The 24,396-nt window shown below is 33.8% G+C and overlaps 1 protein-coding gene across 1 annotated transcript; it reads right to left on the reverse strand.

Moving 5' to 3' along the window:
* Nucleotides 1-10,701: 10,701 nt before the first annotated feature.
* Nucleotides 10,702-13,726, reverse strand: LOC143620421 (uncharacterized). Its single transcript, XM_077092127.1, has 3 exons — nucleotides 13,645-13,726; nucleotides 11,566-11,670; nucleotides 10,702-10,957 (listed from the first exon to the last, which is right to left on the reverse strand). The coding sequence occupies exons 1-3, from the start codon at nucleotides 13,711-13,713 to the stop codon at nucleotides 10,916-10,918; spliced, it is 216 nt and encodes a 71-aa protein (XP_076948242.1). The 5' UTR covers nucleotides 13,714-13,726; the 3' UTR covers nucleotides 10,702-10,915.
* Nucleotides 13,727-24,396: the final 10,670 nt, after the last annotated feature.

Below are 24,396 nucleotides of genomic sequence, written 5' to 3' on the forward strand. Positions count from 1 at the left end.
CCAAAAAACTTGGTGATAGGCAACCGGAAATTGCCTGTGGTGAACGACTCACCATACAGAGCAATTTTTCCGGCCGGCGGCTGATCAGCCGTAGAACCCGGAGAAGGAAGCTCTGGTTCCCACTCCAGTGCCAACCCGTAGAGGTTGACGATATCTTGGAACTCAGCGACCTTCCAGTTAATACAAATATTCTCCACCAGCCCCTTCGACGAATCTTTCTTACTATCACGGCTTCTCTTCTCTTTCTTACCACCGACCATTTTGATCCAAAGGAAGATACGAACAATATGCCGAGAGAAAGAAGATGAAGATGACTAGTTTCGAAATAAAATTATTGCAAGTAATCCGAGAAAGTGAAACATCCCTCTCCATATATACACATCGCAATTAATGCGAAGAGAGAGGGATCCAACTCACTCGCCGAAACCGCCCAGTCATAAGATAACACGTTAGGCGGGAACTGACAAAACAAAATAATTTTGAATCAGCCGCCTAAGAATTCGTGCACCAACCTCGAGCATCACTGCTGACATGATTCAGACGGAAGACGTCACATCTCAGACGTCAAAACAGTACCCCAGTTCAAAAGCAACAGGAATCCCAAAGGCCAGCAGTTGTAACCCGCGACAATATGACACAACAGAGTCCATAATTCCACCCGCGACATCACATCACGGAAGCAACAATGGACTGGGGGGACTTATAGAGGGAGAGTAGCAAAGCTACCCACAGATCCCTTATCCGACCCGCAGATCATCAAAAGACCTTCGCCATCCACGGGTCCCTGATCTGACCCGCGGATCGTCAAAAGACATCCGCACAAGGAACACGTGGACCGGTAAAGCCATCCGCAGCCCAAGACATGCTTCGGGGATCTCCACTATAAACTACGGATTACCATGCGAGCATCCGCGGAAGGAATCCGCAGACAATACAAGGGACTCATCACACGGATGATCCCCACATGATATGGAAGAGCAGTTGTAACAAACTATTTTTAGAAGATTCCCTCAATGCCTCCTGATAGCGACATCGACCAATGGAAAGACGACACCTGAACACGTAATGGCCACCCCACGACGTGCACAGATAATGGTTGCCCCATAAACGGGTCCAGACTGCCACATCCAATAAAGGTTCGACACGTGTCCATTCAGGTAGAGAGAGAATAACTCGATAGTGACAACTCCCCCAATCACCTTCCCTCCACCTTCGGCTATAAATACGAAGATCATCTCTTCAAGGTATTCACTCGCACTCTCAAGCCTTACGCTATACACCGGTACTCGTATTATTTCCGATCAGAATACAGCACTGATTCTCACGCCGGAGGGTGGTTACGGGAAGACCCCCCACTCTGTCCTTCCCGTAACGAGACTCAACGGTGTTTTGTTTTACAGGTACTAGCTTGGATCTGTTCTCATAGCGTTTCAGTACACTCACATCTGGGGAAACATCCGATCGGACTATCCAGTTCGACCTACTTTTTCATCAACTAGCATGTTTTACTTTATTTGGCAATTAACCAGCTAACCAGGGATCGCTTAAACTCGCTGTCTCAATTGTATATAAATTTTCTGTAGTAGGGTTTTCATCATTTGGATATTATTTGATCATTTCAACTCATAGTATTAATTTGTAGTATTCTAATTGAAATGTTTCCTTTTGAAAATTTAAAGCGATTCAAGTTTCGATACCATTTATTACGCATAATTGCAATGAATACAAGGCTATGAGTTATCACTACCGTCTTAATATCATGCCACTACCTTTTATATTTTCTCACTTAACTTATGTTATGATGTTAGACTCTCATTCACTCGCCCTTTGTTTAACTTTTTATTACAAGTATATATGTATTATTTTAAAACAGTTACTTGTTAAATAATAAAAGTAAAATCTAAATATAAGGTTAATACTAATTAACTATTTTGGAAAAAACTATGTTTTCACTAATATGTACTCAGTGATAAGAATAAAAACTAGATAAAATTGTTTATTTATTTCTTTAAAGCTGCACTACAATATTAAGAAAAATCAAATTGTTCGCTAAATAAAATACTATACGTTTTATAACCTCAAGAGGGTGCGTAAGTGTTCACGAGACGTCTCATCGGGTCAGTGTGGTGTGTGTGAGTGAGGCGCCATGTTGTCTCTTACGGATGTTTCTTACGGACCATTAACCATATACCCTAAACGAGTTCTCACTTATTTGGTTAAGATATTTTAAATCTAAGAAAGCTAGACGTAAATAGCTACGACGTCATGGTTTTGGTAAATTTAAAACGGTTAAAAGGAATAATTAAACAATGATTATAAATTTAGAATTAGGCATGAGGTTGATCGTTGTTAATTAATTATTATAAGTTGTTGATTAACAACCCACTACTAGTCAAACTTACAAATCCATGTGCTTCACCGCTTGTTTCAGAATGTACAAGCCTTTAAGCTTATGGTACAACTGGCTGCGGTCAAATTTGGAATTTTCTTGTTATTTTGTTGAAACACAGGATCAAATGGGGATCGGGGGAACACCAATTAATAATTGTTTATATGACCTAAGGTTGATTTAATTAACAGGACAGGAGCTCGTGATTAAAGTCATATTTGTTTTCTTTTGTTTGTTTTTTCAACTTTGAGAATCATCACTAGAGCTGTTTATACACGACCAACTTAATCTTTTTAAATACCCAAAATAGAGGTCTTTTCCTTACAAAATTTGCTATTTACTTGTTTTGGTGCATTAACAAATCCTACTATTTTGTCACCGGTGTAACTTTTGAAAGAAAAAAAAATCTCCTGAAAATGCATGAAAAGAGAACATTATACTTGTGCAATAATGAACATTTGAACCATTATTATCGCATTACAATACAACATTGCAATATGTTGTATTTCAGGACAAGAAATGAATTAACTTTTGAAAGCAAGAAATGTTCTTTGAATAAATGTCAAAACACTTGAACTCAAAAGAAATTTCAATTAAACCCATGCAAGACATACCATATCATGAAAATAAATTGACACGGTTGATCTTCATCTTGATATCCCATGCGCCTTAAACGCTTGTTTTATTCAATTATCTTTTCTACGAGAAAGCATGTGCCAAGAATCAGCACGCATTCATTCTTTTTACCTTTGATACATTTTGATCTCTTACCCCTGAAGCTATTACATTTCTGAAAAGAGTTCAACGCGTCATGCACAGTAACTTATCGACGCAAAAGAACAATAATTTTGTTTTTAGGGTTTGCCATTCAAAAGGAGTGGCAGCACAGCTTGTTGCCCGCTTACTTACCCACCTCTCTATTGTAATTTAATCATTTTGTGTTAAATTGATTCTATAGTTTCATTTTAATATTCTCATAGTCAAAATCTTTAGCAAGTTATATAAATTAAACGCAGAACCCCTCGACTTATGAAAAGGTATATTATGTTCATTGTAATCAAGGTTCGGGCTATACCCTCGACTATAGTCTAAGCTATAATAATAATAATAATAATAATAATAATAATAATAATAATAATAATAATAATAATAATTTAAGCAGAACCCCTACCTTACACGGTTATTCAGAGTTTATATGCCTAAGCTTGATACAAGCAGCACTTCTACTTAAACCGTCAGAATCTCGTTTCGAACTCGCTTAACCACTCGTCAGATCGTCAAAACTCCCGTTCTTGCACGAATTACGAGAAATCAGAGCCTCGAAACCTCACAATGATCGGGCACGCCTCCCAAGGTTGTGTGTGTGTAAAGAAAGGTGTTTTTGGTATGTGAATGCTTCAAACCCGTAGCCCCCTTTTATAGGCAAAGTTTTGCCCACCATTGCGTAGCGCGATTGGCCTTTCCATAGGCCATCGCGTAGCGCAACGCCGCAATACGTAAGATTGTGCCACGTGTTGACACGTGGTTGGACACATGGACTCGGTTACTTAACCGGGTCATCGCGTAGCGCGATACCCCTTTCCTTCTGGACCATCGCGTAGCGCGACGCCCCCTTTTTGTAACTCTCTGGGAAACATCATCGCGTAGCGCGATGCTAAACATATCCTACACATCGCGTAGTGCGATGGGTCTAGAAAACTAAAATTTTTATTTTCAGCCCTTTAATTTTCAAATTTGACGTTTTTAATCCGAAACTTAAATAGGGTATTTCTCAAGATGTTACACTTTGACAAATTGAGAACTTTAAGAACCATTTTGGACCACTAAAAAAAACTTTTAAAAAATTATAAAACAAAAAAATGAAGATTTTAAAAAAGTTAAAAAACCAAAATTCTTATATTTCATTCCGGTTTCATAAAAAAACAAAAAAAAATTAATTCATATTATACTTGTACACATGTGTATAATTTCATTTAATCTCTAGTTACGTAGTGCACACATATGTACATTATCATTTACCTTAAATTATACATATGCGTATAAAAAACATATGTGTACATATATGTACATATTATACATATATGTATAATTTTAGCTAAACCGAGAATTTTTTTTCTTTTTTTTAGAAACCGGGATGATAAATAAGAAATTTGGTTTTTTACTTTTTTTTTGTGTTTTATGATTTTTTTTATTTTTGGGTTTTTGTAGTCCAAAATGGTTCTTATAGTCTCAATTTCCAAAAAGTTCTCACATGATCCTGATTATATATATATATATATATATATATATATATATATATATATATATAGGGTAAGGTTAAAATGAAAACCCACTTGAGTTGTGAAAACCCGCGAAAACCCTATGTAACATCGTTTTTTGTTTTTTTTTTGCTACATGTAATATATGTTGTAACATTTAATACAAAACATCAAAACATAAAAAAATGGTTTGCTATTTTTTAACATTTTTTTACTAATTTTATATATGTTTTCAGGAGAGAGAAAAAGTTATATTTATATTTACATTTTTTATTCACTTTAATTGTGGACCACAAGATTTAAACATTAATTAAAAACATGTGGTTGAGAATGAGTTTCTAGAGTTTTCACAACTCAAGTGGGTTTTCATTTTATACTTAGCCTATATATATATAGAGGGCGGTTAACGTACACTAATACATTATCGTACATTACATACGCGAGTATCCTGAACGTATGATTATACGCCAGTTATCAGAAGGGTATTTTCGTCCAAAGATTTTCCGTCCAACTATACTCCCCAATTCTATTCTTTAATTTCGCCAAATCCCTGTTCTTCAAAATTCCACGAAATCCGTTAACCGCATTCCAAACGGCAATCAAACCCCTAATTGCTTACAAATAGAGGTCAATCAACAGTCCGGCTCCTGCATGCTCCACCCCCTCGGTTCCAACCACAACTTCACCGACGACAATTCCGATTACAAAGACACCGCCGACGAAGAAGACTATCCAGAAGCTATAAACGTATTACGTGAACGTATTACTTGAAAGTATTAGTTGAAAGTATTAGTTGAATCTATTACTTGAAAGTATTAGTTGAAAATTCTTTAACACTCCAAATTTTGATTTCTTCTAATACGTTGCACTTATACGTTTCACTTATACGTTCCTCTTATATGTTCATTTTTAAAATGTCAAAATTCATCAACACTCTAATTTTTTATTTCTTCTAATACGTTTTGCTAAAACGTTCTCTGATATTTTCTTAAGAAAATGTTTAAAAGACGATTATACCCTTATATTAATACGCTTTGCTAATACGTTCTTTATCAGACAACTTTAAAACCTGTCATTCAGAACTCAAAATTGATCGATTAAAGCTCCAAATTGATGATTAATTGAATCGATTTCAAAGATTAACCGATCAATTGGCTTCAATTTCAATTTCAATTTAACTAAACAAACCTGTGACGAGTTTTGCGTTTTTCCGATAAGTTCGTTGTCGACAGCGATGATGGTGACGAAGAGTGTTGATGGTGAAGAAGGTGTGATGATGTCGGCAACTGGTGGTGGAGACGGATTGAGGGAGAGGGACGAACAAATGAGTGTAATTGTGATTTTGTGTTTTAAAAATCTAACGGCTGGAAGTGTCACGTATGTAATGTACGATAAAAGATTATTGTATTTTATCCTATATGGGTGGGTTCTAGTGAAAATTCCTCTGAAAGAGAAAACTTAAAAACTCCTAAAAACTTCTAAAAAACTATTTTTAACTTTTTTAAAAAAAAAATTTTGAAGCTTTTTTTCCATTATTCTTATATATTGTTATTGCTTCAAAAAAAAAAACACTTGTCGGTAACCTCGTCGGTATAGTGTGCATGTGTAATAGTGTGCATTGCATATATGCAAAAGTGTTTGTATTGCATAGAATACAACACTATTGTACATATTTGATACACATTATTGTATATATGCAATATAAGACTAATACACACATTGAATACATATTAGTACGTATGTGTAATACAACATTAACGCACATGTGCACCACATCGACTTTTTTTTTATTATTATTTTTTTTCCATATAATACAACACTACTACACATATACAATACACAAATATTGAATATATGCAATAAAACACTATTAAACTCAAAAATACATAGTAATACACATGTGTAATACAACGGTATCGCACAGTAATACGTATGTGCATTACAACGTTTTTTTTTTGTTTTTTTTTTATATTTTTTGAGTTAAATATAAGAAAATATAAGAATAATGGCTAAAACAGAATTTTGAAAATATTTTTTTATTTTTAATTAAAATTAATTATTTAGGAGTTTTTATGAGTTTTTTAGTTTTCTCTCTAAAGGTGAGTTTTCTCTTGATCATCTCCCTATATATATATATATATATATATATATATATATATATATATATATATATATATATATATATATATATATATATATATATATATAGGGAAAGTATAGAATGAAAACTCACTTGAGTTGTGAAAACCCTATGTAGTATAGTTTTTTTTACACACGTAATATATGTTGTAACATTTATACAAACCATCGAAAACTTAAAAAAAAAAATTTTGCTATTTTTAACATTTTTTTACTAATTTTTATATATGTTTTTAGGAGAGAAAAAAAGTTATATCTATATTAAATTTTTTATTCACTTTAATTGTGGACCACAAAATTAAAACTTTAATTAAAAACATGTGGTTGATAATGAGTTTTTAAAGTTTTCGCAACTCAAATGGGTTTTATTTTAACCTTACCCATATAATATATATATATATATATATATATATATATATAATTTTAAATTATACAATGTATTAATATATCTGAGACGGGATTGGGTAATTGGACGTGTATAACCTAAACTTTTACCCATCTAAAACCTGTAAAAAATTCTTGTAACGTTTACATATTTACATATATGGTCACATATCCCAACACCATATTTAATGTTGCTTGTTCTAGTTCTTAATTTGGAAAGATGTAAGATGCTTGAAGTTTTGGGTTTATTAGTGTGAAAACTCGATAGAAGCAACTACTGGTGTTATTCACTTGCTTAGATGAATGTAGTCTCTCAAGGGAATTGATTGTTTTGGTGAGTTCCTTTGAACATCTGTATAATTGTGTTAGACTTTCTTTCATTTGCTACATTTAGAAAAGTCTATTAAATTCTCTTATGAATGTAACCTTATCGTATATCAACATTTGTTCGTGATTTTAGTGTCATCAAGCTACCTGGTAATCGTGATTTGCTTATAGACAAAATAACAAAACACAATACACATTAGTACAAGTTAGGAGATATGAAGTACACATTTGTCTAAGACTATTACAATTCAATAATAAGGAATCTTTATGACTTAGTTACCTTGAAGTATGTTAGAAAAATAACAATTTAAACTTTAATCAATCTTAGCATTTTAGTTGTCTATTTTTTTAGACCTCTGACGTCTTAACAGTTGTGTCATTTTTAATGAAAGTTTCACTTGAAAAAATAAAAACTAATTAATAATTATATTAACAAACTTAATTGCTCCAAACTACTAGGCACGTGTTATGACTAAGACACCAACACAACGACACGGCACCTTTTGATTTTCAGTATCGTTAAATTGGAATGGACCTTTTTTTTTTTTCTTTTTTTTTTCTTCTGAACGACGACTTTTTCAGTTAAGTGATAACGCGATCGCATTCACGGTCCCATCACCCTCGGTCCAGACTGTGTTGACATTATCAGGACCCATACTGGAACCTAAGGATCATTTGGCATTCCCGGTAAAACCCCCGCTCACCCCGCCTGAAGGTACAACAGGTTTTATGCATCAGGGAAAATCCGGTCGGCATCAGGGATCGAACCCGGGTCTCCCCGTGTCTTCCCATCCTTTGCCTGGCCAACTGGGCTAGCCCAGCTGGTTTAAATTGGAATGGACCTAGTCGACCATATCGTTTGTACTTTTATAAATAATAATTAAAATAGTCATATGACTTAAATATAAATAAAATTAAGTTTAATGAATTAATTTAGAATGTATTCATGCATAAATACGTGTTTTTTTATTCGCCTATTTGACCTGTTAGAAAAATGCAACAAAATCAACTAGTCAAAATCTGTACCTTCACTTATATTTATTTAATGCAAAGTCAATGTTTTACAATTCACTTGGGAGCTGGCACCGTCCATTTGGCGTAAAAATCAAACAGAGATTCTACTAACAAATCTGTATTGGGCTTGACAGGTGCATAAAACCGGATTTTGGATCAAAACCCCCGATCCGGTTCAGGTTTGATCAAAGAAAGTGAAAACTGGATCGCTACAACCTGATACGAGTTGAAATTGCTTTTAAAAAAAATACGGATTAGTTTTAACCCGGTTTTAATTCAATTTTTTTAGGTTTTAATACCGCAACTTAGGAAAGCTTTTGAGTTTTAACAATCTCATTGTCCGACAAATCATTCGTGTCAAATTGATCCTCTTCGTCTTCTTGAGTGTTTTGGTTTGGGACTGTTTGGTTCTTAAAAAACATATAAATTAATTAAAAAATGTGAATAATAAAAAAATGCTAAATATATAATCTCTAAATGGAATTTAAATTAATGAATGAGCAATTAACATCAATAAAGAAAGATAAAATATATATGTTTTTTTTGTTTTAACAAAATGGTCTTATATAGTGTGCTGATGATACCAAAAGAGAACAAGGTGGTGAATGGTGATAGAGTGAAGATGATGGCTTTTAGGGCTCAAAAATGAAGGCGGGGGCAGCAACACAGTGCGGTGACGACAGTTCGAGAACGAGAAGGATGTATTTTCTATAAATTAGAACTGAAAAAGGGAGGATAACAAGGATTTTGGAACAAAATCATAGTTTTATTATTTTCTAAGAATTTTGATTTTAAAAATGTATATGGAACATCTATAATATGATAATATCTTAAATACAACTCAACCCGTGTAATCCTAATAAAAACTTTCATACGTGTTAAGGATAAATTGTTAATTTTTACCTCATATTTTTGTTATGTTTTCAATGATATTTACATAAAAAAATATTTTTATTTTTGTTTTCATTTAAGGTTATTATTATTTCTTTAAAACTGGTAAATTTTTTAGTGAAAATGAATTAAGGAAATTTATAAAAGGAAAACAAAATTAAATAATAGTTATATTTAAAGGGAATGTGACAATTAAAATTTGAATAACTAAACCATGATAAAATTTATCAAATAGATTAGGGTGTTACTACTTACTATGGTGTAAATAGATGTAAATAGAAATGACTTCAACTTCTAAGTTTTTTTATTATTGTTGTTCAATTGTTCAACCAAACATATTATTTCTCAATTACATATTTCAATTCTATTAAACTTCCACAAGAAATTGTGAATCAAATAGCATGTTGCAACATCCTAGATTCAATGAGTTCTCTTAAAATATTTTATTTATTAAAATATTAATTAGTATTCGTTTAAAACATGTTGGTAGAGTGCATTTCAATTAATATTAAGAAAACATAACTAAAACATCAATATATGCCAAACATGGTTCATTTATTACACTTTATTAGCTTAAACATGCAAATTATAGACTCTAGCGTTCAATGCCGGAATTTCGGATACTTTAAAGTTGTTGGTTTGTAAAATGAGATACTTAAATCCACGAACAATATTGCACTGTCACGTTGATGGGTCTGGATATACACAAAAATAGGAAGAAAAGTTTTGTATGCGTTTCATGGTACGATCCAAGGTCAAGAAAGCAAGAATGCACAAAATAAGGCAAAAACCATTGAAGCAGGCTTTATCTTTAACACTGCCAGTAACGATAAGTAAGAAATCACCACTTCATAAGTGTTTATCTATTTTTTGTGATCTCCTTTTCATTTCTCTAGTTTTTGAATGGGTTTAATTAGTAGAGTCCATGATTTCTTAAAACCGGTGGTTTCTAAAGTATCCAATAAGTTATTAAAACTTGTTGACAAAACGTGACTTCAAAAACTTATGAATTCTAAAAAACTTGTCACACGAATGTGGGGCTAAAATGCTAGGGCCAATTTAAGGGCCGAATTGATTAAACATGGTTTCAAACGATCAAACGCTCTCTCATTCCACCCTCGTGGAATATAACCGTGTTAAACTAAGTAACAGCATCAAGGCAATTTGATTTATATAGGTTTAATTAATCCCTACAATTGAAATATATATGTAATTTAATCTTATAGCTGTATATGATAAATGTTATAACATGGATTTCTGGATTTTGTTTAGGTGTATTCATCGCATTCTTCTCATGAAGTGTTAAATAAATGTATATACATTTATATTATATGGCTGACTCTGTTTATTCATCAAATAAATCCACTCATATTACATAAACTAGGACACGTTACACAAAAGTTCACCAGCTGTAACCTGACATTGTCATTAGTAGCTGCAATATCGGATGACCGATAGAAACTTGTTGCAAAAACGTTTTAGCAATCTAGAGTCATGCTACAAAACCATTGAGTTAGTAGCCTTTATTCCCTCGAATCCTTGCTCTCATGTCAACCTGCAACAAGAAAGCCCAATATCGTTGGCATAGTATTAGTACCAGAATAAGATGAATCCAAAATTCGCGTTAGGATACGGGTCAATTGTACAGACTATATTTTCTCCATCTCAAACGGGTCAAATTCCCAAACTAAGCGCAAAAGGAAAAAAAAAAGATCATCTAGGTAGAAGGATCCCTAAAATGTGATTGTGCCTACAAGGCTACAACCTCATCAACTGTTTATTTAAAAAATATATAGCATAAGTAGTACAGGTTTTGTACTCTGATGCTTTAAATAATTACTTATAACATTAAAAAGAAGCCGATGAGTCAACCTGACCTGATCCTTTTTCATGTGTATTAAGATTATTTTTCATACTGCCTACAAAAAGAGATCATTTATAATTCATACTGAATCCATAGGTGATGAATCAAATTGCTTGATTTTGAGTTATAATGACATTTTAGTCATTTTAAATTTAGCCAATCTAGGTGCTTAGTTTTAGTAAACACGAGGAACAACAACGTGAGGTTGTCAATAAAGTAATTTCCTTATGGTTGGTGATACATATTAAATGAAAAAACAGTAAGTAAAATATGTTATACAGCGAAAATGAAAAGCATACCTGGCCTCTCTTGCAATTAAAATAAGTTTCTCTGAGTCCAACACATTCACTAGAAATTAAGGGGCTCTTCTCTTTAGCACACTCTCTAAAAGAACGGTTCTCAACCTGCAAAACAAGTTCCAGTTATTGCTCGTGCAAAGACCAATACATCTACTAAAATGACAAGCATTCTATCTTAAACAAGTTGAAGCAGGGTAAATATACGACCAAATTCGCTTTACTCAATATATTAAATGATTATTTAGAAATATTGTGTCCTAACCATATTCAATGCATTACTCATTAATACAAAAAAATAAAATTTTGGACAACTATTCAACCTACACTAAAAAGGACCTGTGCACTCCACCTCACCAAACTGTCACCAACCACGTAAATCTAGTCTGACCCTTACCTTTCATATAGGGTTCCACCTGAGAGATGAGGGTGAAACTGCAACTCATTTTGCGAACTAGTGTTTCCTTATGTGGTAGTTCTTGGGTAACAAGTCGTGTACATCCGCCCCCACCCCTCAATACAGACAAATATTGTCCAGTTTGCTCAACAGGAGCTCACATATTTGTTTGTGGTCGCATGATTTTGATTTTTGGACTAATCTAGTTTATTAGCGTATTAAATGGTGTGAAGATGTTGGTGCAAAGAAGAAGCCTAGCGTGGAAGGACAACTGGAAGCCAGATGGGATTAAAGTCTTATTGGCTGGTTTAGATTTAGTTTGTTGGAGTCTGTATTGGTTTAGTTTTGTTAATTAATTATGTTGGTTTGTTCATTTACTAGTTAGTAGATAACTATTAGTTTAGTTAATATTATATTGGTTTATCTATTAACTAGGGGGCAACGCCAAATGTGTATCAAATCTGTATGGGTGGAGAAAAACTAATCTTCAATAGTGACAGATAATCACTAACAAATTGCTATCATCAGTGGTAACTGGTAACTAAAGATCAGCAACAACCTAGGTCAACAATGTACCAGTGACAACTTAATGTTTTAAGTAATAACCCCCATGCTTAGTGGCGACCTGAGCAATGTTACTGAGACTTCTACTTGTGCGACTAATAACTGCAAGACCTTTATGATTCTTGTTTGTTGCACCCCAACCATCATACCTCTTTACAAACGGTTGCAACAATTTAACGTAACTAATCTGATGTCATAATTGTTGTTTGTTGCATCCCATCCATCATACCTCTTTACAAAGGGTTGCAACAATTTAGCATAACTAATGTGATGGTTCGACCCTAAATGTAGTTTTCATCTGATCTGATTTCAGTACAAATTTTACAACTTCACTTTCACAGAAAGGAACCTTTCGTTCTTTGATATACACTTTATGTCTTAACCGATTATTTATTTCATGTACCCATGAAATACATTAATCAGAAAGTGATATACGCAATTTACAACATTATCCAAGACGTATGAAATCCAAAGCCTACACCTGAATAGAAACTTTGCACGTGTTTGGATTGCTCCCACTTAAGCACGCTAAACTATTTAGTTCTACTCTCATCTACAACCAATGCACCCATAACACGTTGGTGGTATTTAAGGCGAGAAATTCCCTATGGTCCGGTATCTCTCCTACAGACAAAAAAGAACGGTGTAGGATTTGCCTATTGTCACAGATCAAATACATTGAAAGCTAGAACCAACATATCATCATGTATATAAAGTTAAAGTTTTAGACATCTAAAATGAGAATCTTGTTTCTTATCTTTAAGCACCATAATTCAAGGCACCTGCAGGCTGCAACTGCAAAGACCTAATCAATTTTCGAGGGACATCCCGTACCAAAGGAAAGCGTTAAAGTGTTGAAGCTCGACCTATCAATAAGCCCAACACTAGTTGCAAGTCATGTCCAAACTTGGGAGTGTCTCGTCAATCTATTTAACATCAACTGTCTAAACCTCATCAGAAAATGAAGCCCTAACAATTTAGCTATTATAACTATACTAGGCATTTCTCATCGAGTTAGGTTTAGAGATGTGTAATTACAGAAGCGTATGATCCATTATTCATCGAATTTAACTTAATTTAATTGAAGCATCAAATTAATCGAGGAGCATTCATATGAGTACCTTGACACAATCAGATTCGCTGAGACACTTGACCAGCTCCACAGCTAGACCCTTGCAAGATTTCGCCATCCTCAAACCCTCACAAACCAATCACTCACGGGGTTTTATTTCGTATCATTTCGCTTTCTTGGGCCGGGCCGGGCCTGAAACTAGCCCATTGGACGGCTTATTTTCCAATAGGGATATCAAACTATGGTAATGTTTGGTAAAACTAGCTGGTAGCTGTTAGCTGTAACTTTTTAGATATATTTAGGTGTTTGACAGAGCAGCTGGAGCTTTTTAGATATATTTAGGTATTTGGCAGAGTAGCTAGAGCTTTTAATAAAACTAATTGGGTGTCAGCGTGGTGCAGCGAAGTGCGCACGCAACCTGAGATCAACCGCATAATCAGTGTCGGTACGTGATTCACTTGATATTAGTGCACGTATAACCCGAATGCAGACATGTACTTCGTTCAAAGGCAGCAAGCGTGTAATCGTGGCGAAAATCAAGAAACAAAGCTAAAATATACAGTAATTTCAAATAGATAGTTTTTTAAACCAACCTCTTTTGATTTGAAACCCTTTCCGACCCGACACCGTTTTAAATCTGAAACATGTTATGACCTGGCCCCTTTCGACCCAAAACCGTACCGACACGAACCGAACTAAATTTACCCTTTTTTATCGACTCGTTCAAACCCTAATTTGGTCTTACACATGACCCGAGCTCGTCTGATTCGACTTGTTGCCAATCATAACCGGTAAAAAAGTATATCAATATCATACTCAAATTAAAGAGAATAAAATGCTCTTTTTTATGATTTAATGTGTTTAAAAAGATATTAACGTGTGAAAAGGTTATGGACTTTTAAAGAGTCACAGGGGTAGTTAGTTTTGAATAAGGGTAAAATATGTAACTATTATATAAATTAAAAAAAGTTGATGAAAGTTCAAATACCAAAATTGTAAATTCAATTGTAAAAGCTTGTAGCTTTTTCTCAAACGCTAGTAGTAGTAGCGTTTAGAAAAAGAGTTTTTTCTCATAATATAAAAGCTTCAAGCCCATTGAACCAAACAAGGCTTTTTGTTAGGTAGGAGTTTTTTCTTAAAAGCTTGAAGCTTGAAGCCCCTAAAAGCTCCTAAAAGCTCCTTGCCAAACATACCCTATATGTTTGGCTTCAATAGCCTTCGTGTTCTTGTCAAGCCTCAAAGAGTTTTAATGACTGACTTTAATAATTTGATTAAGTTGATGTAATTTTTATGGGTCTGGATGATGTATATTAACCATTTAGAACTAATCTTTTAACTAGGGAACCATTACCTACTGTTAAGACTGCTTTCTTTATTATATCTAGAGAAAAGTCTCACAGGAATGCTAATGGTTCATCAAAAGTTCAAACTCAAAATGTTGGTTTTGTAGCTAAAACTAATCAGTTTCAAGATAATAAAAAGAGAATTTATAGAGGTCATAACCAAATTTAAAATGCACTCATTGTAATAAGATTGGTCATACAATTGAGAGGTGTTTTGAAATTGTTGGTTATCCTCAAAGTTTCAAATCAAGAGTTGGTAAAAATGGTAATCAAGGAACAAATTTTTTTTCAATTAATTCAAATGGTTCTAACTCTGGTAAAGCTTGCAAATCATCCAATTCTATAGTACTTCACTTATACCTGATCAAATTTCAAGATTGTTAGGATTGTTGGATAAGAATGACGAGGGTTCTTCTACATCCAATGTTGGAGGTAATTACTTATGTAACGTTTCTAAAGGCGCCTTTTGTTTTACAAGTGGATTATCCACCTCTTCCGAGTCTACTTGGGTTGTAGATTCTGGAGCCAATCAACACATGATTATGAATGATAAAAATGTTTTTAATCAAATAGATGTAACCGAGTTTAGTATTTTAATTAAGCATACAAATGGATTAAGTGCTTTGATAACTAAAATTGGTAGTGTCAAATTAAGTAACAATGTCATTTTAAATGATGTGTTTGTTGTTCCAGAATATAGTGTAAATCTTTTGTCTGCGTATAAACTTGCTTGTGATAACAAGTTGTCTATTACATTTAATAAATATCATTGCTACATCCAGGACTCACTCACAAAGAGAATCCTGGCGACTGGTAATCAATTAGATGGCCTATACTTTTGTGGTGATGCTACTTTACCTGTTAAGGTGTGTTATAATAGTGTTGAACAAGTTAATATTTGGCATTCTAGGCTAGGACATCCAGCTTTCCAAGTTCTAGAAGTTCTAAAAGATGATTTAAAAATAAATTTTAAAAAAAATAAATATTCTTGTGAAATTTGTCACTTAACAAAACAACATCGTGAACCTTTTCCACTAAGTAATTATAAATCTTTTGTACTTGGGGAGCTGGTCCACTTAGATATATGGGGCCCTTATAGGGTCAATAGTAAAGAATGATATAGGTACTTCTTGACTGTTGTTGATGATTTCACTAGGGCTGTTTGGGTTTATTTGCTAAGGAGTAAGAGTGAAGTTTTTTTTAACATAGAAAGTTTTTCCAATATGATAAAAAATCAGTATGGGAAAATTGTTAAAATGTTTAGAAGTGATAATGGTATTGACTTTGTCAATTCACAAACTCAAATGTGTTTTATAAATAATGGAATATTACATCAAACTTCTTGCACTCATACTCTTCAACAAAACGGCATAGTAGAAAAAAAACATATAGGCATTTGCTGAATGTTGTTAGGTCTTTGTTATTTGAAAGTGGAGTCCCTTTATCATTTTGGTCTGAAGGCATTCTAACTGCTACATACTTAATTAACAAGACTCCCTCCTCTGTTTAAGAAGGTAAATCTCCATATGAGTGTTTGTTTGGTTTTAGACCCTCTCTTAGTCACTTGAGGAATTCTGGGTGTCTTTGTTTTAGTACGATTTTGAATAACACAAATAATTTTGAAAAAAGAGCAAATAAATGTGGTTTTTTGGGGTTTTTTTTTTCAAAAAAGGGTTATAAATTGTGGAATTTGAATAGTAAACAAGTTTTTTTCTCTAGAGATGTTAAGTTTTATGAAACTGTTTATCTTTTTAAAGATGGTAATATTCAAAGTGATTTTGAAAAATTTAGTGATGTTGTTAATTCTTAGAATTTCTTATTAGAAAAATAAATATTTAGAAAAATAAAAAGATCAGCCAAATAATAATTTCCATTTTTATGAGATCATGCCAGCCATTGAAGATTGCCAATTATGAACCATTAGATAAATCAAGAGAACTTCCAATCTTATTCATTTCCTTTAATGCATTATTTGTATTCAACTATTTATTATGAACTTATTCTATTGTAAAAGAATGAATCAATATACAATTTTTAGCCTTTCAATTCCAACATAGTATCAGAGCAGCGTCTATGATCTTTGGGTCAATCTGCTAAAAAACAATTCATCATCTACATGTTTCAAACATCAATCTCTTTGAAAATAGTTTTACCACCCAAAACCAAACTCGGAACCAATTACTTTGCTTGGCACATCAACGAATACTTATAATGAACATTAACGTCTTTCCTTCGTCGAACAGAGTGGCGGAGAGTTTAGCCGGAAACGGGTCACACAGATCGAAGGCCTTAGGTGGTCCGTCGAAGGGCCAAATTAGTCAAACGAAGTCAAGCATTATTGGTTTCGGTAACTCAGAAACAACCATTGATGGCCAACATGATAGTGGAAGCGGCGGATTCGGAGGTGTGGATTCAGCCGTCGTAGATGATGAACTAGGGCTGGATGGAGGTAATGGGTCTGGGAAACTCTTCTCAGACCCTTCTTTGTTTAGTCCTATTTATTTTCCTCCTTCAATTTTTAAATTGTTAACAAGTGACCAAGTTTTACCCAAAAAAATATGTTAAATATGATACAGGCCAACATATAGTTAATGACTTTAAAAATAATGTTGTTTCACCAAACAATCAAGTTGTACAAAATAAAAACTCTATCTTTGACAAAAAGGATCAAACAATTTTAAATGAATCCATAACAGGAGAAAAGAATTTATTTGGTCACGCTAATATGGCAGAAACTTGTGAACAAATAGATAAATCATGGATATTTGATTGTAGTGCTACTGTCACCATAACTTTTGAATTATCGGATATGACTTCAAAATCCAAACCAAAAATCAACCACATTAAAACCGCAAATGGGGGAATAGTTCCTGTAAAAGGAGGGGGGGGGACTATTGAAATCTCCTCGACAACTCTCAAATTGTCTCTATGTTCCGTCGTTGTCACGCAAATTATTATCTATCAATCATCTGACAAAATAATTAAATTGCTCCGTATTAATGCATCCCACTTTTTGTATACTACAAGACATTAGGACGGGGGTGATTATTGGGTGTGGCACTGAACATCAAGGATTGTATTATGTTGACGAAGTGACCCAACATGGTACTGTAATGCTTGCTCATGGAACTGCGAATAGAGAAGCTTGTTTACGGCATAGAAGATTGGGGCATCCATCTATCGGTTATTTACATCTTTTATTTTCAAAATTATTTCCCTTCAATGAAAAATTAAACTGTGAAGCTTGTCTTTTGGTTAAAAGTCATAGACATACCTTTAAACCAAACAACACAAAAGTGAATTTACCTTTTTCCCTTATCCATGCAGATGTCTAGGGACCAGATGAAGTTATTTGGGGGGGGGGACAAAATTTTTGTTTTTTTTGCTTTGTCTGTTGATGATTGCACTCGTATGACATGGATTTATTTTTTAAAACACAAATCTGAAGTTTTTGATAAATTTACTAATTTTAATGCCATGATACAAACACAATTTAAAACAAACATCCAAATTCTTCGATCTGATAAGGGGGGGGGGATTTGTTAACACTGATATGAAACTTTTTAGCCAAACAAAAGGAATAATTCACCAAACGTCGTGCGCCCACACTTCCGAACAAAACGAAACGGTCGAAATGAAAAATCTAATTCTCTTAGAAATAACCCGAGCCCTTCTTATTGAATCCAAAACACCTAAGTCTTTTTGGCCTGATGCTCTTGCCACTGTCACTTATCTTATCAATCGGCTTCCAACCAAAGCTCTTGATCTAAAAACCCCTCTTCAAACCCTTTCTGAATTTACTAAACTCCCTCCCGCACTTACACTTCAACCACGAATCTTTGGTTGCTCTGTCTTTGTCCACATACCCAAAACAAATCGATCCAAACTTGACCCTTGCACCGAAAAATGTGTATTTGTGGGCTATGGTGTCAATCAAAAAGGATATCGATGTTATAGTCCAAAAAGACGTCATATGTACACTACCATGAATTGTGACTTTCTAAAAACCGAATTCTTCTACACTTCCCAACACAATGATCAGGGGGAGAAAGAACATAATGACACATTGAGTTGGCTAAAATGGGTTCCAAAATGGACCCAATCATCCGAAGAAGTTGATCAAGGTACCAAATCATTATCGGGAGAAGACCACGATACCCAATATGAGTCACTAGCTTCACAAAAATCTGATGGACCTACAATTAGTGTTCCAAATAAAAATTCCCCATATCTAGCATCTGAGGTAAGTAATTCTCATACACATGAAGAAATTCACAAAAATATTGATATATCTGATAATTTTGAGGTAGAGATTGAACAAACAGTGCAGGAAGAACAAATACAATAAGATTAAATACAACAAGTTGTGCAAGATGAACACATACAAGAAGAAATAATATAAGAACCAACCGAGAGATATGTTTTACCACTAAGATCCAATAGAGGAGTCCCACCTAAACATTACTCTCCAGAGAAACAAAGCAAAAATTTTAAGTATCCCATGGTGAATATAGCCGAAGAAAACTTATCCGAAGAAGCTAAGGCCTTTGTTTCTTCCTTATACGCTGAAAAAATTCCAACATCCATGGAACAGGCCTTAAAATCAAAGAACTGGAAGGATGCAATGCAAACAGAAATGAAGGCACTAATGAAAAATGACACATGGGAAAAATGTGACCTCCCTTCAGGAAAGAAACCAGTAGGATGCCGATGGGTCTTCACAATCAAACATAAACCAGATGGAACCATTGAAAGGTATAAAGCACGGTTAGTGGCCAAAGGATATACCCAAACATACGTAATTGATTACTCAGAGACGTTCTCTCCGGTAGCCAAGATCAACACAATCAGGGTACGTTTTTTGATTGTTGCAAATGAAGGATGGCCTCTTCATCAATTTGATGTTAAGAATGCCTTCCTACATGGAGAATTAAAAGAAGAAGTTTACATGGAAGCTCCGTCCGGGTTCACAACCAACTTTAAAGCAAAAGAAGTATGTCGATTAAAAAAATCTTTGTACGGGCTTAAACAATCTCTTCGAGCGTGGTTCGGCAGATTTTCCTTAGCAATGAGAACATACGGATATCAACAAAGCAACTCTGATCATACATTGTTCCTTAAACGAAGAGGTAAACTCTTAACTTGTTTAATTATATATGTTGATGACATGATTATTACAGAGAATGATGATGAAGAAATGAAGAAGTTGAAAGCAAATCTGTTTAAAGAATTTGAAATGAAGGACTTAGGAAGGCTTAAGTACTTTCTTGGAATCGAAGTACTAAGATCTAAAAAAGGTATTTTTATATGTCAAAAAAAAATATATTCTTGACCTTTTAGCAGAAACAGGAATGATCGACGGCAAACCAGCCGACACGCCAATGATGGTTAATCATAAACTCCATATGCAAGAAGGAGGGGAATTGGCAGACAAAGAAAGATACCAACGTTTGGTAGAAAAGTTAATCTATCTCTCACATACTCGTCCAGACATCGCATATGCAGCGGGGGTAGTAAGAAAATTTATGCATCAACCTCAAGATACTCACATGGAAGCAGTATGGAGAATTATCAGATATTTCAAAGGGACAACAGGCCATGGGGTTCTCTTCCAACAAATTAATCACCTAAAAGTTCAAGTGTATACTGATGCAGACTGGGCAAGGGACAAAGATGATGGAAGATCAACATTTGGGTACTTCACTCTAGTTTGTGGAAATTTAGTTACATGGAGAAGCAAAAAAGCAGAAGGTCGTGGCATTATCGAGTGCCGAAGCGGAATTTCGAGGAATTACACGTGGCGTGACAGGGGTTCTATGGATACATAAACTCATGACCGAAATAGGTTTTCTCCAAACCAAAGCTAGTAGAATCATGTGTGACAACAAGGCCATAATACAAATTTCAAAAAATCCTGTCCAACACGATCGTACAAAACATGTGGAGGTCGATAGGAACATCATCAAAGAAAAATGAAGTAGGGATTATAGAACTTCCATTTGTCCGATCAGAAGACCAGATAGCAGATATACTAACCAAAGTCATCAACGAAAGAATCTTCAGCTCATGTCTTGACAAGTTGATATATTGGAGATCCCATTATTCAACTTGAGGGGGAGTATTAGAAAAATAAAAAGATCAGCCAAATAATAATTTCCATCTTTGTGAGATCATGCCAGCCATTGAAGATTGACAATTATGAACCGTTAGACAAATCAAGAGAATTTCCAATCTTATTCATTTCCTTTAATGCATATTTGTATTCAACTATTTATTATGAACTTATTCTATTGTAAAAGAATGAATCAATATACAATTTTTAGCCTTTCAATTCTTACATTTCTTTGATTTGTTTTCTAATGACACTAAACTTTTTTAAATGAGACTACACCCGATGATGAGGAAAGGGCAACAGGCAGTACTAACACTAGTGAACAGCCACCTAGAGTTAGTGATCAGATTGAAGGCGGGGTTGTAGATCAGCAGCCTCTCAATCATGATGATAACTCTAGTGAGATAGTTTCTGGTGAGAGTAAAAATGTAGAAAATATCACTCATGAGTGTTAATCATAATAGTATTCAAAATAATAATCAAACAAACATGAGGAGATCTTATAGGGAGTCGAGGTTGCCTAAAACCTTAAATGATTATGTCGTTGAGGAAAAGGTCAAGTATGGGTTAGAAAAAGTGCTAAATTACTCAAAATGTCTAAAGAAAATTTGTGTTTTACTTCTGTCTTAAATAAAACCCTTGAACATAGAAATTTTTGGGAAGCATCATCCGATGAAAATTGGATTGATGCTATGAATGAAGAGATGAATGCTCTTAATAGGAATAAAACTTGGCAAATTGTTGATCTTCCTGTCGGAAGAAAACCCATTGGTTGTAAGTGGGTTTATGTAACATTCGTTATTTTTCAAACCCGAAAACCTGACCCATTTTTAAATTTTCGGCTTTGTTTATAAAGATACATATTTATTTATATATCTCAAGTTTCGTTTAATATAGGTTATATTCGTCGATTCCTAATGAATTCGTTAAATTTACCCGATTTATCGTTACGCCTTCATTATTCATTGCTAATATTTTATTCACAATAATTTATGTTTATCATTCGGTCATTTTCTTTTTTATTTTATTCAATAAACGTAACTCCGGGTAATAATGATTTAATCAATTCAAGCTACTGGATAGAATACGAAAATAATACAAATTATAAAACTCTTAAAAATTCAAGGTTCAAGTTGAAAGGTCATATTTAAATTTGATTTAAAAGGAAATGAAAGATGAAAGATGGAGGGCTTCATACACATGTACTTAGAGCCGAGGGTCTCTCTGGAAGCCACCTCTTCATTTCTTTGGATGGAGGTACGGTGTGCCTACATCCCACCCTCCCCAGACCCTACTTATAGCTTTGCTGTCGGTGGGATTTTACTGGGCATGATTGATTGATTGATTGATATTTAAAATAATAATAAAAATATAACCAACCCCACCCAGCTCCCTCCCACCCCACGCATTTCTGGCACCATTCCGGCCACCGGAATTTGACACCAGCGACTCCATTATACCCCATTTTAACGCGTTTAAAATACAACTGATTAGTGTAACGACTTCATACCTTAATAACAAATGTTAATCAACTTATTAATTGATTTAATAACGACCTAATAATGGATGATTTGAACCCGTAAATTCCGGCATAACCTCCGCGGCTCCGTCAACCTCTAATCAAGCATGTAATCCTTGTCGTTTAACTCGTTTAATTTGTATAATCATCGTAAGCTTCAATAACAAGTAATAACCAACACCTTAATCGCGTTATAGCAACCTTTAATGGTCTATTAATTCCGTAAATCCCGCCGGAATTATCCAAAATCCAATAACTACCATTAATCACTAAGCGTTTCAATTGAGCCTATAAATAGGACTTAAACAACCATTTAAACCTGCGAAAATCTTCATTCTAACCCAGCATACTCACTGTAATATGCTTTTGATCATCAAGGTCATTTTCCGGCGAGTTCGTGTTCTTCATCAAACCCACACCTTTTCGCATAATTTCTTTATGGTTTTTGATAGTTTTTGATCAATTAACAAAACCCCTAACATAGATTTAACAAACATGGAACGGATTTAACAAATTAGAAAGCTAGGGTTTTGCATGAGGAAGATGAACATGTTTATGTGTTTATTTAAAATTGTTTATGTTATAAAACCAATCAACAAGCTAGACCAGTTGGTTAGTATGCTGAAGCATGAACGGGAGGACCCGGGTTCGAACCCGGGTCAGAACGTTTTTGTTGATATTTTTTTTAAACCCTTTTCCTTATATTATATTAACCAAATAAATATATAAAATGATCTTTAAATCAAATAAAATTGTTTTTAAAACTAAATAGAATTATTTTTTTAAGCTAAATAAAATTTTAAATTATAATTAATCATGTTCAACTAAAACATAACTTCCAATTTCGTTAAACCAATAAAACTTAATTACATTTCCATTACGCTACTAACTTTAAATCATTAAAATTGAAGTTATAAATTTCGTTACGCTATATTTAATTCATTTAACTTTAAGATTCATTAACCTTTCGTTCCTTACAATTGATTCGTTAATTCCATTATTAAATAAATTATTAATTGAAATAATATTTAAATAATATTATTTCGTTAAACTTTAATTCGTTAAACATTAATTCGTTAGCATATAATTCATTTAACCGCTAAAGATAAATTTATAATTCGTTAGCTTTAACTCGTTAAATTTAATTTGTGCATCGTATTTCCTCATATTAATATCAAATTATTAAACTTAATAATATTAAAATAATATAAGTCGTTATGATCCATAAACCTTAGAAATATTATTATAATAGAAAATACCTTTCGTTAAGTATTTTACGTTAGTAATCTTTTTCAAAACAATATTATATCAAAGTGCCTTAAGATCCCATAAAATATACGCAATATCCCGTTAACTAAAATATTTATAATCTTTTCAATCCCGATAGTTAGAGTTTGTTTTTGTTTTAATTATAGTTTGAGAAGTTCAATCGCTTCGGATTCTTTAACGCACTTTTGGTTGCTTCGGTTTCGTTATCGTGATTTCAGCTTTTATTGCATGTCTATCTTCGATTTTGATGTGAGTTTCTCACACCCCCTTTTTAACGTTTTTATTACTTTTGGGGGTAGCATATGTATCCTACAAAACTTCAAGTATTTATGATATTGCTTACAAACTACAATTCATTACATGGACTTGTGTGTTTACTTGATTACTTGCTCAGAATTACTTGCTCAGTGGTTGCCTCAATAAGTATGATCATACGCCCCCCTTTGCACTCTGGTCCATTTGTATCGAGTGGAAAAGGGACCCATATCCAAGTACGTTGGTAGCCCCAACTGGAAAGGACCTTCATTTGTTCTTTACACTCAGGTCCATTGCATCGAG

The sequence above is a fragment of the Bidens hawaiensis genome, unplaced genomic scaffold, assembly GCF_021521415.1.
Source record: "Bidens hawaiensis isolate Kalapana, Puna unplaced genomic scaffold, B.hawaiensis_p1.1 tig00002572_1, whole genome shotgun sequence".
NCBI classification, from domain to species: domain Eukaryota; kingdom Viridiplantae; phylum Streptophyta; class Magnoliopsida; order Asterales; family Asteraceae; genus Bidens; species Bidens hawaiensis.

Excerpts from the sequence above, each read along its gene's own strand:
- LOC143620421 (XM_077092127.1), bottom strand. The coding sequence starts at position 13,713 with ATGGCGAAATCTTGCAAGGGTCTAGCTGTGGAGCTGGTCAAGTGTCTC. Across the intron at positions 11,671-13,644 it reads GCGAATCTGATTGTGTCAAG|GTTGAGAACCGTTCTTTTAG; the intron begins GTACTCATATGA and ends CTTGTTTTGCAG. Across the intron at positions 10,958-11,565 it reads TTAATTGCAAGAGAGGCCAG|GTTGACATGAGAGCAAGGAT; the intron begins GTATGCTTTTCA and ends TTCTTGTTGCAG.